Below are 12,479 nucleotides of genomic sequence, written 5' to 3'. Positions count from 1 at the left end.
AAGTGGGTTCTCAGACTTGTTAGTCTGCACTAGCAACCAGTAGACATTGTTTTGAGGAGCAACCCTCCGTTCCCATCATTAGGATCAACCTAAAATGCCTGGTTTACCCAGAAAATATGCATCGTTATCACTCTAATTGTATACAAAGTTAGTTTAGGCAAGGTGCTTCCAGATTATCACCTATATGTGCCTTTATCTATAATATGGTTGTCAGGGTGATGGTTAGCAGATCCAAGGGGTCTGGACCTCATGTGAAATGGAGACTCTGAGATCCTGATTACAAATTGTTATAAATTGCTAAATACACATAAACTGATTGTAAATTTGATACAGGCATTCACTTATCTTCTTATCTGACAGAAAATGTTAAAATAATTAGGATCAGGCATTTTCAACCCATGCCAGGGAGGAGAATGTGCTGAAAGTTTGAACTTCGTATTCCAGTGGAGATAGCTAAAACAGCAGATTTTGGGGAAAACATTCTTAAAATATAAAAAATGATATAATACAGCACAAATATATATATGTATATATATATATATATATATATATATATATATATATATATACACACACACATATGTTTAGTTCATATTCTGTACATTATATACATATTTGAATGATATCTGTGTGATAGTAAGTTTTTGAGTAATTGAATATCAAATGTTGAGAGGATTGACTCCCCTAATGTTGGGAACAGATAACGTATTTCTCTTCTTTATGTATGTCCCTTTTTGGCTATGGTGTCAACATGGCTTTGCAACATGGCAGCGTTTATGAGGGGTCATGCAACCATAAACTGCTTATTCTAATCTTATGAAAACACATAGGTTCATTGTTGCAGATAATTATACACAAATCAATCTGATAAAACTTTGTTAAACTTTGTAAAGACCTTGTAACTGTTAGAATGGCATAAACAGTGGGTGACCCCTTTGAGTCTGGTCTGCTTGAGGTTTCTTCCTCAATATCATCAGAGGGAGTTTTTCCTTACCTGTTCTTGCTCTGGGGGTTGGTAAGGTAAGACCTTACTTGTAAGAAGCATCTTGAGGCAGCTTTGTTGTGATTTGGTGCTATATAAATTGTAATAAATTGAATTGAATCAAAGGATAGTTACAAAGGATATATTACATTTCTGCTCATAATCAGCCATAAATCATACACACTGTAGCTTTAAAAATGAAAATAAACTCAAACACGTTTTTAGATGTTAAATGATTTAATTAAACTTTGTGCGGCAGGGGTGATTTGTGGTATCGTCTGCAGATTGCAGATGAAAGCGTGAGCTGATCCTGATCCAGTGTAAGCTGTTATTGTGTTCTATCTTGTCCAATCATTTTATTGTCTAAAACATGAACAAGTACTAAAAGAATTTCCTAATGTTTGATTGCCCACGGACTTGCCCTTAAAGGAAGAATGATGTCGTTGTTCATTCCATGTGCTCCTTCTTTTTTCAGGTCTCCGTTTGCTGCAGTGGCAGATTACTCCATCACCAGGAACAATGTGATCCAGCTGTGTCTGGAGCTCACCACCATCGTCCAACAGGTAAATAAACGCAGATCATAGTGGCCTCCACCAAGTTGGAGTAACTGTATTCCCAGGCTCAGAAAACGTGTGTCATTAATTTTGAAAATCACTGTCCTTTATAAGATATACTTTTACACAAGTATCCAAAATGACTTTACTTACAAACACCTGCACATTCATGTCTTGATTTTACTTTTTTGCATTAATTTCTTCAGTATATATTTTCAGCTGTCGACAGTAAAACAAGAAATATTTAACTTTAGATTAATTGAATTCTGATCAGATTTTTTTATGTTTTTCGCTGTACTTCATTGTGCCTGTACATTAATTAGGTTATTAGAAACACAAGCGTTTATGTTTGATGTGACCAGTTAAATAAAACTCATAACTTGTGGTTAGCTGATGTAATAAAGTGCAAACCTAGACAATTCAGAGCAAATAGTTACATGAAAGGTTTGGATGTAATAATGATGATGATAATAATAATACATATATTAATACATAATACATTTATTCCAGTTAGCCCATTTATGTGCACATTTCACAATATCCCAAATCGTCACTATCTTTATCAGTATACAGTCATTTATTACCAAGCATACCACATTAAAATGAATTAATATAATTCCAAATAAGAGACTAAATAAAAACAACATAACATATCAAAAGGCAGGATAAAATCAACAAAATCATTAATAAGATCAAATCAGTTCAGTTAATACTGTTTTTCAAGTCTAAGTTGGAGTCAAGTAATTATACATAAAGAAGTAAAATACTATGCAGAGCAATTTGCACTTTTGCAAGTCTTGCAAGTTCTGAATTGATGTAGATCAACTGTTAAACATAGCCAGAGAAGGTTCGTAGCTGTAATTTGTCATTATTTGGCAAGAGTAAAAGTGGTTCAACATCATAAAATTAAGTTGTGTGTGCACGTGAGGTATGCATCAACCCCCTGATTCCCCCTTTTTTTCGTTAGGATGCATCACCTTGCTGTCTATGGAGTGTCTTTGTCTCGTAGCCTTTTTTAAGACACCTTGTAACCTGTATTAGCTACCTCAAAAGATTCACAATACCCCCTTTCATATTTTTTCAAGATAGTCATGGTTATGATTATTCTGATTATGTTGCAATAACAGGAAAATGAAACTGGCAGAAAATGAAAGGTGGGCATGAGCGAGTGTGGAATAGAGAGGGACGAAGGATGGGAGAGAGAGACATGCCTCTGCGTTGGTGAATCATTTGTTGAGTGTTTGTGCGTATCTGTGTGGGTGCATTGGGGGTTATAGGTGCCAAGCTGCTCGCTTTTTTGCTTATATCCACCTACAGCAGAAATGCTAATAATAACAGCATTTTGACACATTCTCTTGAGGTAACAGTGCTCTGTATGTTTCTCAGGACTGCTCAGTGTATGAAACAGAAAACAAAATCCTGCATGTGGTGAGTCGCTGACTTTGTTCCATTTGCTCTAAATGGAGGTAAATTGCTCCCACTTGAAGTTTTTTTAATCTGTAACATGTTGTCTACAGTGCAAAACTCTGTCTGGAGTGTGTGAGCACATTATCTCTCTATCTTCGGATCCCATGGTGTCACAGGCTGCACATTTGGAGGTTGTTCATTTGGCCAACATTAAATCCACCGAAGGCCTGGTAAGATTATCTCTCAATCAGACTTAAAGGCCTCCAATCATTTTTAGGTACTAATACAGCATGGAGTGACGCTGTTCAGTTCTCTGTCTGTGTGTTTGCTCATAATATTGACACTTATTTTGATGTTTTTAAATTTGAACTTCCATTATTGTATCAGTTAACTTGGACAAGATTTCTGAATCATGATCTCAGTCTCCAGACTAAAATCATGGTGTTCCAAGCCATCGTTCTTTCCACCCTCATCTATGGTTCTGAGTTGTGGGTCCTGTATATGAGTGATATAAAAAGGCTGGAGCGTTTCCAACAGCAGAAAATTTCTGCAATCCTGAAGATCAAATGGCAAGACCGTGTCTCCAATGAATCTGTGCTTCTCCGAGCCAATCTCTTTAGCATCGAGACCACAATGCCCTGACATCACCTCTGCTGGGCAGGGCACGTCAGAAGAATGCCCGTAACCCGACTCCCCCTCCAGATCCTCTTCTCACAGCTCGAATCAGGCATAAGAGCCAGTGGTGTGCCCAAATGTCGATTTTGCGACCATGAGGGCCACGCTTCATCGCTGTAACATCGACTATGCCAACTGGGGCCACCATCATTAAGGGAACAGCCCACATGGAGAAACAACAACGCTGTGAAGTAGAGTACAAGAGACAGCAACGTAAAGAGTGGCTCCTCCTTCCTCGCTCACCACCCACTGTCCCCTGCACAAAGTGTTCCCGACTCTTCCATTCTGCTCTGGGTCTGAGCAGCCACATACAACATCATCACCCCTTGAACAACTGAGGTTGATCTGACGTGATCCTTTAATCCTCAAAAAATGAGATTATGCCGATGATGATAAGAATAATAGTGTACTTGGGTGATCCCCCAACACCAATCAAGTACGGTGACCTTGGTGTCAATTTCAAGGTCTTAATATCGCAATATCTCAAGAACCAGTTGACCAATTTCATTCATATTTACCTAAAGTGTGTACTTGGGTGATCCTCTGGCACTTTGTATTACTGATTTGTGGGGTCCGGGGGGATATGTCATCTCCTGATGAATTGTTTAAAAATCCTATATATCCATTTCATTAGCGAATAGGCTTATCTGTGTGTATAATAATTAATCAGAATTGCGTGAGGGAGGGTATCAAATCAACATGCAGATCCACCTCAGATCTGTTGTGGTGACCTCAGGTGAAACAAGGAAGAAGCCAAAATGACTTACTAATAATGATAATAATGACAGTAGTAGTAGTAGTAGTAGTAGTAGTTGTTGTTGTAATTTGTATTATTTTATTATTATTTTGATAGGCAACATTTCTTCAGAAGCACTGGTTCTTGAAGTCCTTTGTAATTATCGATCAGTAATGGTTAATTCCAATAAAAAACAAAAAATATTCAATGTGACTGATTATTCCTAAGGATATGTCTTGCAGGATTTACATGTGTTTTATTGACTTGTAAAAGGCGTATGATTGGGTCCGTCAAGGTATCCTGTGGGGGTCGTCATCATATCTTGGTTTCATTTCAGGATGTTATCTCTGGTTCTGCCTACTCCACCCCTGGCTCTGTTCAGGGCAGCCTATTTCCTTCTGGGCTTAGCATGGTGTAGGGACTCACAGGGACTTTAGAGAGCTTTGTTTGGAGGTAGAGTGTCCAGAGTTTTCCATCCTTTTTCCATCCTTCTAATTGGTATTTTATCTAATTGGTATTGAGTCCTTAGGGATTATATTCTGTATACAACCATGAAGCTCTTTCTGGACTTGAGTCCTGTGGTGGTGGTGGTGGGCGGGGGTGCTGCGGGAGTATGGGGCAATGAATGAATGTCATGGTTTACGTTCAGTGAGTCGTAATTACTGCTTTATAAAGTGAATGTACATAATAACATGCAGCTCTACACTGGATATTGCGTTTCGAAAAAAAATAACTTGAAATGTTGGTATTGACTAATGCTGACATAATGATGGCACGTTTTTTAAATTTTAGAATTTGCCATTTATCACATTTTGGAAACAAACTCTTCATTTACAGTTTCATTTCTTCATTTCTAAAACATTTAAACCTTTCAGTTTTGCAACAAATAAGAAATTAGGAGAAATGAGAATTTCCAGCCCATATTAAGTAAGTTTAAACAATGATTATTTGAAGCAAACATGGCTGTAGTGTAAATGCTGTAACACGGGCAGTTCACTGTCACGGTCATAAAACTGGGTCTCACTGGCAAAATGAGTCAGCCTGTTTAAATTAACATGGAATAAACACATTTCTCATGCTGAGAAGAATAAAATAAGTACATATTAAAATTTCAAATAGAAGTAAAACAACTGTCTGTCTCTGGGGTTAATTTAAGGACATTTTTGCTGCTAGTCTGCACAATGAGCGTTTTGTCTGACTCCTCCATCGTGGCACTGACCTACACTTCAGATTTTTCTGCTAGAGGCTACAACCAGCATTCCACCCCCACATGAATACTAGTACAGGGGACATGAATGTTATTCTGTGATACGCTGACAAAAACCTCAGCAGAACACGTGTCCAAGTGGCCTAAAAATAAACCTCTTACATTTGAAGGCAGGCTTGTTTAGTCTCTGATTAGCTGAAGCCTTGTGAGTCCGGTTTGCTTGAAAATTCTAATGATCAGATTTTAAATGGTCTCACTACAGTTATCAACACATGCCATGACCCCTTAACACTCTTGTGTGGCTGAACGAATGAGCCATGTGTTTGATGTAATTATGAATTGATGTTGCCCCCCTCACAGGGTATGTACATCAAATCAACGTATGACGGGCTGCACGTAATCACCGGGACAACGGAAGGGGTAAGTAGTAGCTTCTTTCCCAAAAGCCCTGTGAAATCTGCGTAGATATTTGTGTCACTGCTCACTCACTTGTAATATGCAGTGATGTGTGTCACATTTGGTTGTTTCACAGTAATTGCTGTTATGACAGTTAATGATTCTGCATCTGTTTCCCCATCAGTCCCTGGCAGACCGCTGTAAGAAAATCCATGCTGGGGATGAAGTCATTCAGGTCAATCATCAGACCGTGGTGAGACCATTTTTCATGTCTCCTTATATTTTTCTTTATAAAATAATTGTTAAATTGTGTGTCTGTGTGTGTCAGTGGCAAATGAGCATGTTGTATTTTTAGCAACATCGCAGAGGTTTTTACTGCTTTTTGGGTTGATTTCATAACTTGAAGAGTTAGGATTGAATATCAGTAATATTTGGTGGAGTCTTTAGAGCAGGTAGCAGAGAATAAGGAGCTGGTCTGCCAATATGCAGATCTGGGTTTGAATCCCACACATGCTTCGTGTCTTGTGTCCTTGGACAAGACACTTGGGCTTTGTCACGAAATGATTCAAATTTTCATGCCGTTTTTTTTTTTATCTCACTATTACTAACCCTACTCCTACCCCTAACCCTAACCTTAGCCATAACCTAGCCCTACTCCTAACCATAACCACCCTGCCCCCCAGCTTAACTTTTAATTATGTGCAGCTGTCACGGAATGAATTAGAATAAATTTGTGCTCCCATGATGAACATTTTGCATTTTTTGTGACAATACCATGAACCAATAGATTAATGTATATTTTGTGCTGCTGAATCACGACATGCTGTGAGACTTGGTTGTAATAACACAGCACCCAGCAGCGCATATGGGTGGAGCTTAGAACACCATTTTTTAAATCTCTTACTCCACTTTCCCATACAACAGCAGACCCACATCACACAACATGACTGATCCTGTGTGTGTGTGTGTGTGTGTGTGTGTGTGTGTGTGTGTGTGTGTGTGTGTGTGTGTGTGTGTGTGTGTGTGTGTGTGTGCATGCATTTTGAAGTTACTTTGGGCTTTTGTGTGTGTGTGAATCTTCTCCTCTCTCTCTCCTTCCCCCCCCTCTCTCAATCTCTGTTTCTCTCTCTCACTCTCCCCCCCTCTCTCTCCCCCCCTCAATCTCTGTTTCTCTCTCTCACTCTCCCCCCTCTCTCTCCCCCAATCTCTGTTTCTCTCTCTCACTCTCCTCTCTCTCTCTCTCTCTCTCTCTCTCTCTCTCTCTCTCTCTCTCTCTCTCTCCCTCTCCCCCTCTCTCTCTCAATCTCTGTTTCTCTCTGTCATTCTCCCCCCCCCTCTCTCTCTCTCTCTCTCTCCCTCTCCCTCTCCCTCCCCCCTCTTTCTCAATCTCTGTTTCTCTCTCTCACTCTCCCCCCTCTCTCTCCCCCAATCTCTGTTTCTCTCTCTCACTCTCCCCTCTCTCTCTCTCTCTCTCTCTCTCTCTCTCTCTCTCTCTCTCCCTCCCCCCTCTTTCTCAATCTCTGTTTCTCTCTCTCACTCTCTCTCTCTTTTTCTTCCCCCTCCCCCAGCTGTACAATGGCTGTGATCCACAGTAGCTCCCTGTAAAAACATATCAAATGTTTTTTGTTGTTTACTTTTGTTCTTTTTTTTCTGGAGTAGCATGACAAGTTATATTGGAGCCGGGTGAAAACTGACTGGATCAGAAACAGAACTGACTGTGCGCAGCAGTGAGCATGTACATTTCTTAGCATAGCTCTCGCCACAGCTCCCCCATTAGTCTTAAAGCTTGGCGTGAAAAGTCACAGAACACACCTGGACTCTGACCTGAACGTTCAGACCAAAACAGATCTGCAAAAATGCGATTTGCATCACATTTCAAACTACCTACAAATGTGGTTTGAAACTCATTGGCTTTTCAGTCGTGTGACTATCTGAGAAATTGCGGAAGAGGTGGGCATCAATTTCGGAGTCCAGCATGTCCTGTGAGGCTTCAACACGAAGGCGCTTTTGCTCCGTCGGCAGCGGCACGAATTTCACTGCAACTCTTTTCATGGCCAAATCTTCACAATGGAATGTGCTGAAAAAGTGCTGATGTCCACCACTAACGCAATTTCTCTGATAGTCACACGATGGTCTCACATCACCACAGCGTTCACTTTGGCAATGAGCTGGTCATTTCAGCATGTTGATGGGCGACCGGAGAGTGGCTCGCTCTCCACCGTTGTGCGGCCGTCTTTAAACCAGTTGTACCGCTCCTTAATCTGTGTGATGTCCAGAGCATTGTCACCGAAAGCTGTCTGAATCTTCCGAATGGTTTCCACCTGGCTGTCGCTCAGTTTCTGGCAAAATTTGATGTGGCACTGCTCCACTCGTTCTGTCATTTTCCTTGCAATGAAAATCCGACGAGTGCACTACACACGACCTCACACAAACACTGCTTGCCAGCAAATGACGCAATCGAGAGGCGTGAAAAAATTCACGCATGCGCACGAAAGTTCAAGGTTGGCTAACGCAAGCAGGCTTGATTCAAATACATCAGGTTTTTGAAAAAAAAAAAAAAAGGTCCGATACTTTTCTAACAGACCTCGTATGTGACTTTTGACTGTCCAGACTTGGCAGCATGGAATCAGATTGAAATTGGATATCAAATCAAATCAAATCAATTTTATTTATATAGCGCCAAATCACAACAAACAGTTGCCCCAAGGCGCTTTATATTGTAAGGCAAAAGCCATACAATAATTACCGAAAAACCCCAACGGTCAAAACGACCCCCTATGAGCATGTATAAAGTGAATAAAGTTGGTCCTAGCACAGAACCTTGTCGAACTCCATAATTAACCTTAGTCTGTGAAGAAGATTCCCCATTTACATGAACAAATTGTAATCTATTAGATAAATATGATTCAAACCACCGCAGCACAGTGCCTTTAATACCTATGGCATGCTCTAATCTCTGTAATAAAATTTTATGGTCAACAGTATCTGAGGTCTAACAGAACAAGCACAGAGATGAGTCCACTGTCTGAGGCCATAAGAAGATCATTTGTAACCTTCACTAATGCTGTTTCTGTACTATGATGAATTCTAAACCCTGACTGAAACTCTTCAAATAGACTATTCCTCTGCAGATGATCAGTTAGCTGTTTTACAACTACCCTTTCAAGAATTTTTGAGAGAAAAGGAAGGTTGGAGATCGGCCTATAATTAGCTAAGATAGCTGGGTCAGACAGAACAATCGGAGAGAAAGAGTCTAACCAAATACCGGCATCACTGAAAGCAGCCAAAGAGAACGATATGTCTTTGGGATGGTTAATTTTTTCTCTAATAGTTAACATTTTATTAGCAAAGAAAGTCATGAAGTCATTACTAGTTAAAGTTAAAGGAATACTCGGCTTCAGCCTGGCTACAGTGCTGAAAAGAAACCTGGGGTTGTTCTTATTTTCTTCAATTAGTGATGAGTAGTAAGATGTCCTAGCTTTACGGAGGGCTTTTTTATAGAGCAACAGACTCTTTTTCCAGGCTAAGTGAAGATCTTCTAAATTAGTGAGACGCCATTTCCTCTCCAACTTACGGGTTATCTGCTTTAAGCTGCGAGTTTGTGAGTTATACCACGGAGTCAGGCACTTCTGATTTAAGGCTCTCTTTTTCAGAGGAGCTACAGCATCCAAAGTTGTCCTCAATGAGGATATAAAACTATTGATGAGATAATCTATCTCACTCACAGAGTTTAGGTAGCTACTCTGCCCTGTGTTGGTATATGGCATTGGAGAACATAAAGAAGGAATCATATCCTTAAACCTAGTTACAGCGCTTTCTGAAAGACTTCTACTGTAATGAAACTTATTCCCCACTGCTGGGTAGTCCATCAGAGTAAATGTAAATGTTATTAAGAAATGATCAGACAGAAGGGGGTTTTCAGGGAATACTGTTAAGTCTTCAATTTCCATACCATAAGTCAGAACAAGATCTAAGGTATGATTAAAGTGGTGGGATATGCACATACATTGGCTTTTTACTGGCAGGGCCTTAATCTACATTGTCTCAGTCCACCCAGCTGTAAACTGAGACTGGCTTTAGGGAAATAACCTGTGTTGAACTAGCGTCCCATCCAGTGCAAGTTGTAGATTCTTATCTGCTGTTAAGCTAATAAGCACAGGCACCAGTGGGCCTCATGGCCTACAGAGGACTTATGTCATCTTGGTTTAAGGAAGAGTTGATACAATTTTGAAACATATCCAGACCTGTGGGCTGATCCAGGATCATCTTGCCATGCCATTCATTTGCTCATCTGTCCACCCAAGATTGTATAACTCCAGAAAACTTTGGAATCCAAAATTGTAGAATCATGTGCATGTTTGAGGCAAGTCTGTGACATTAAAACCAACCTCCAAGCTTTGGGTGATTTGCTTTCTGCACAGCTGAACTCTAATCTGCTGGGGAAAAAAAGCCCTTATTAAAAAAGTTATGAACAGATGCCAGACACTTTCATTTTTCAGCATTAGTTTGAGGCAGATCTGGATGAGCTCTCTGACTGTATTTTCTGCTGCCGAGGAGGTCAGTTTGTCTAGTAGTTGAAGGATTTCAGTAAAATTATGTTTAAAAAAGTTTGGCCTTGTCTAATAGAAGATGTGAATAAATTCTGGATGGATCTGGGTCTGGATTGAAGAATTATTATTATTCTTTCTTTTAACATCGTGAGTTAAGTTATGTTTGGTTTTTTAAGGCCATTTCTCAAAAACTAGTGGATGGTCCTGAATACACTCTATGGTTGGTCTTTAGTTATGGTGCAAAGTAGATAATATTTTCATTACAGTTTGTCCGCAGGATGACTGCACATGTGATTAAACGATTTCAGTTAAATTATGTAAAAAAAACAAAAAAACCTAAACAAAACGTTTAGCTTGTGTGAAGGAAGTTGTGATTATATTTTGGGATGTGAGTGTGAATCCAATAATTATTTATTTTTATTTATTTATTTTAAAAATGTCTGAGTGTTTTAAGGCTGTTTCTCATAAAAGAGTGAATGGATTTGGATGGAAGAATAATTCAGGCATGCATATGCTCTTCACCTTGAAATAAACATGTGACTTATTGTGAATGCAGAAAATCAGAATTCTTAAAGTACAAAATATTATTTGTATACATTCAGGTGCCAATCCAGATCTTGTGGATTAATTTACAAAGAATGCAGAGCAGGGGCCTCATCTACAAAGACTTGCGTGGAGTTTCTACTGAAAGTTGGTGTACGCCAATACCCTGAATCTAGCATAAGCACAAATATTTTCAGATGTATGAAAGTGTGCGTAGGCATGAATTCATGCATTTTCCGTTTGTACATCCCACTGTGGAATTGAGCGTGGAACCAAACTCCTCCCTGGCCACGCCCCATTTAAATATGCAGTTTCATGTAAATAGGCCCTTTGAGCTATTTAACCACCAAGCAAATCCCCCCCCCCCCATCGCGCACCATGCAGCCTCCACATATGATTTGAACATTCCTCATGTGATGGCACCTTTATAGCAAAATGTGTGCAGTTAATAGCCTCGATTACATTTGGAAAACCGGCTCTCGCTGCAGAATGTGCTGTAATGTAGGAATGTACCTGATGACATTTGGATGACTGCGGCTCGGCGCAAGGTTGACTGGCACAGGCCTGACCGATCAGCCAATTCATGCTGGAATCCTCTGAAGCCAGGAAGCCCAGCGTGGTCAGCACCTGTGTGCGCACAGACAACCCCTGGGTCCTCGCCGTACTGCGCTCTGGGCCGGCTGCAGTTCTGTGCACACCTCCAGTCACAGTGGCCTAATCGAAATTGGTTTATGAGCCAATTATCCTCATTTGGAAGTAAATCCTCACATTCTCCGAATACACTCTCACATCATATTGCACCATTTGCAAGGTCCTCTAACAACACCGCTGTTAGTGCCATTTTACGCATGACTTTGCACATGCTTTTATATCCATATAATTGCAAACACGTGGGTGTGTTAAATGTTTATCAGTGTGTCTCTGATGTGCACATCACTCTGATGACTTCTTGTTTTCACATGGTCCCCAGCGTCACCTTTACATGTCCACAGTGGAACAATAGCTGTAGAAACATGGTGGAAGGACAAGATGGCGGAGCGTTTGGGGAAGATAGCGGAACGCTAGCAGCGTCATGACTGAGCGCTAGCAGCAATTAAGAGATTATCGCCCCGTTTGCGCTTAAACTGCCTTGTTTCTGCTTACAACCGACTTTAGAATGATTTAAGAGGTTTTACATTGTCATCTGACAGTTAATAATCACATTATTAGTGTGAAGTTCGCTGATCCACAGCAGGGTTGTTTTCCACTGGCGTGGCTCCATCTGAAGCCCGAGGCGTCAGCGCACATCCACCGGCGCGGCTCCACCTGAAGCCCGAGGCGTCAGCGCACATCCACCGGCGCGGCTCCACCTGAAGCCCGAGGCGTCAGCGCATATCCACCGGCGCGGCTCCACCTGAAGCCCGAGGCGTAAGCGCAGTTCCACCGGCGT

The 12,479-nt window shown here is 40.7% G+C and overlaps 1 protein-coding gene across 2 annotated transcripts in view; it reads left to right on the top strand.

Annotated features, from left to right (window-relative positions):
* LOC117517571 (connector enhancer of kinase suppressor of ras 2-like) overlaps positions 1-12,479 on the top strand; it is a 123,595-nt gene that overhangs the window by 52,429 nt on the left and 58,687 nt on the right. For both annotated transcript variants that reach the window (XM_034178649.1, XM_034178648.1), the window contains exons 4-8: positions 1,458-1,545; positions 2,923-2,964; positions 3,054-3,173; positions 5,922-5,981; positions 6,142-6,210. In XM_034178649.1, the coding sequence (XP_034034540.1) occupies positions 1,458-1,545; positions 2,923-2,964; positions 3,054-3,173; positions 5,922-5,981; positions 6,142-6,210 (379 nt within the window). The remainder of the gene's footprint in view (positions 1-1,457; positions 1,546-2,922; positions 2,965-3,053; positions 3,174-5,921; positions 5,982-6,141; positions 6,211-12,479) is intronic.

Source organism: Thalassophryne amazonica, chromosome 9, assembly GCF_902500255.1.
Source record: "Thalassophryne amazonica chromosome 9, fThaAma1.1, whole genome shotgun sequence".
Lineage (NCBI taxonomy): Eukaryota > Metazoa > Chordata > Actinopteri > Batrachoidiformes > Batrachoididae > Thalassophryne > Thalassophryne amazonica.
This window is presented reverse-complemented; position numbering and strand designations above follow the sequence as displayed.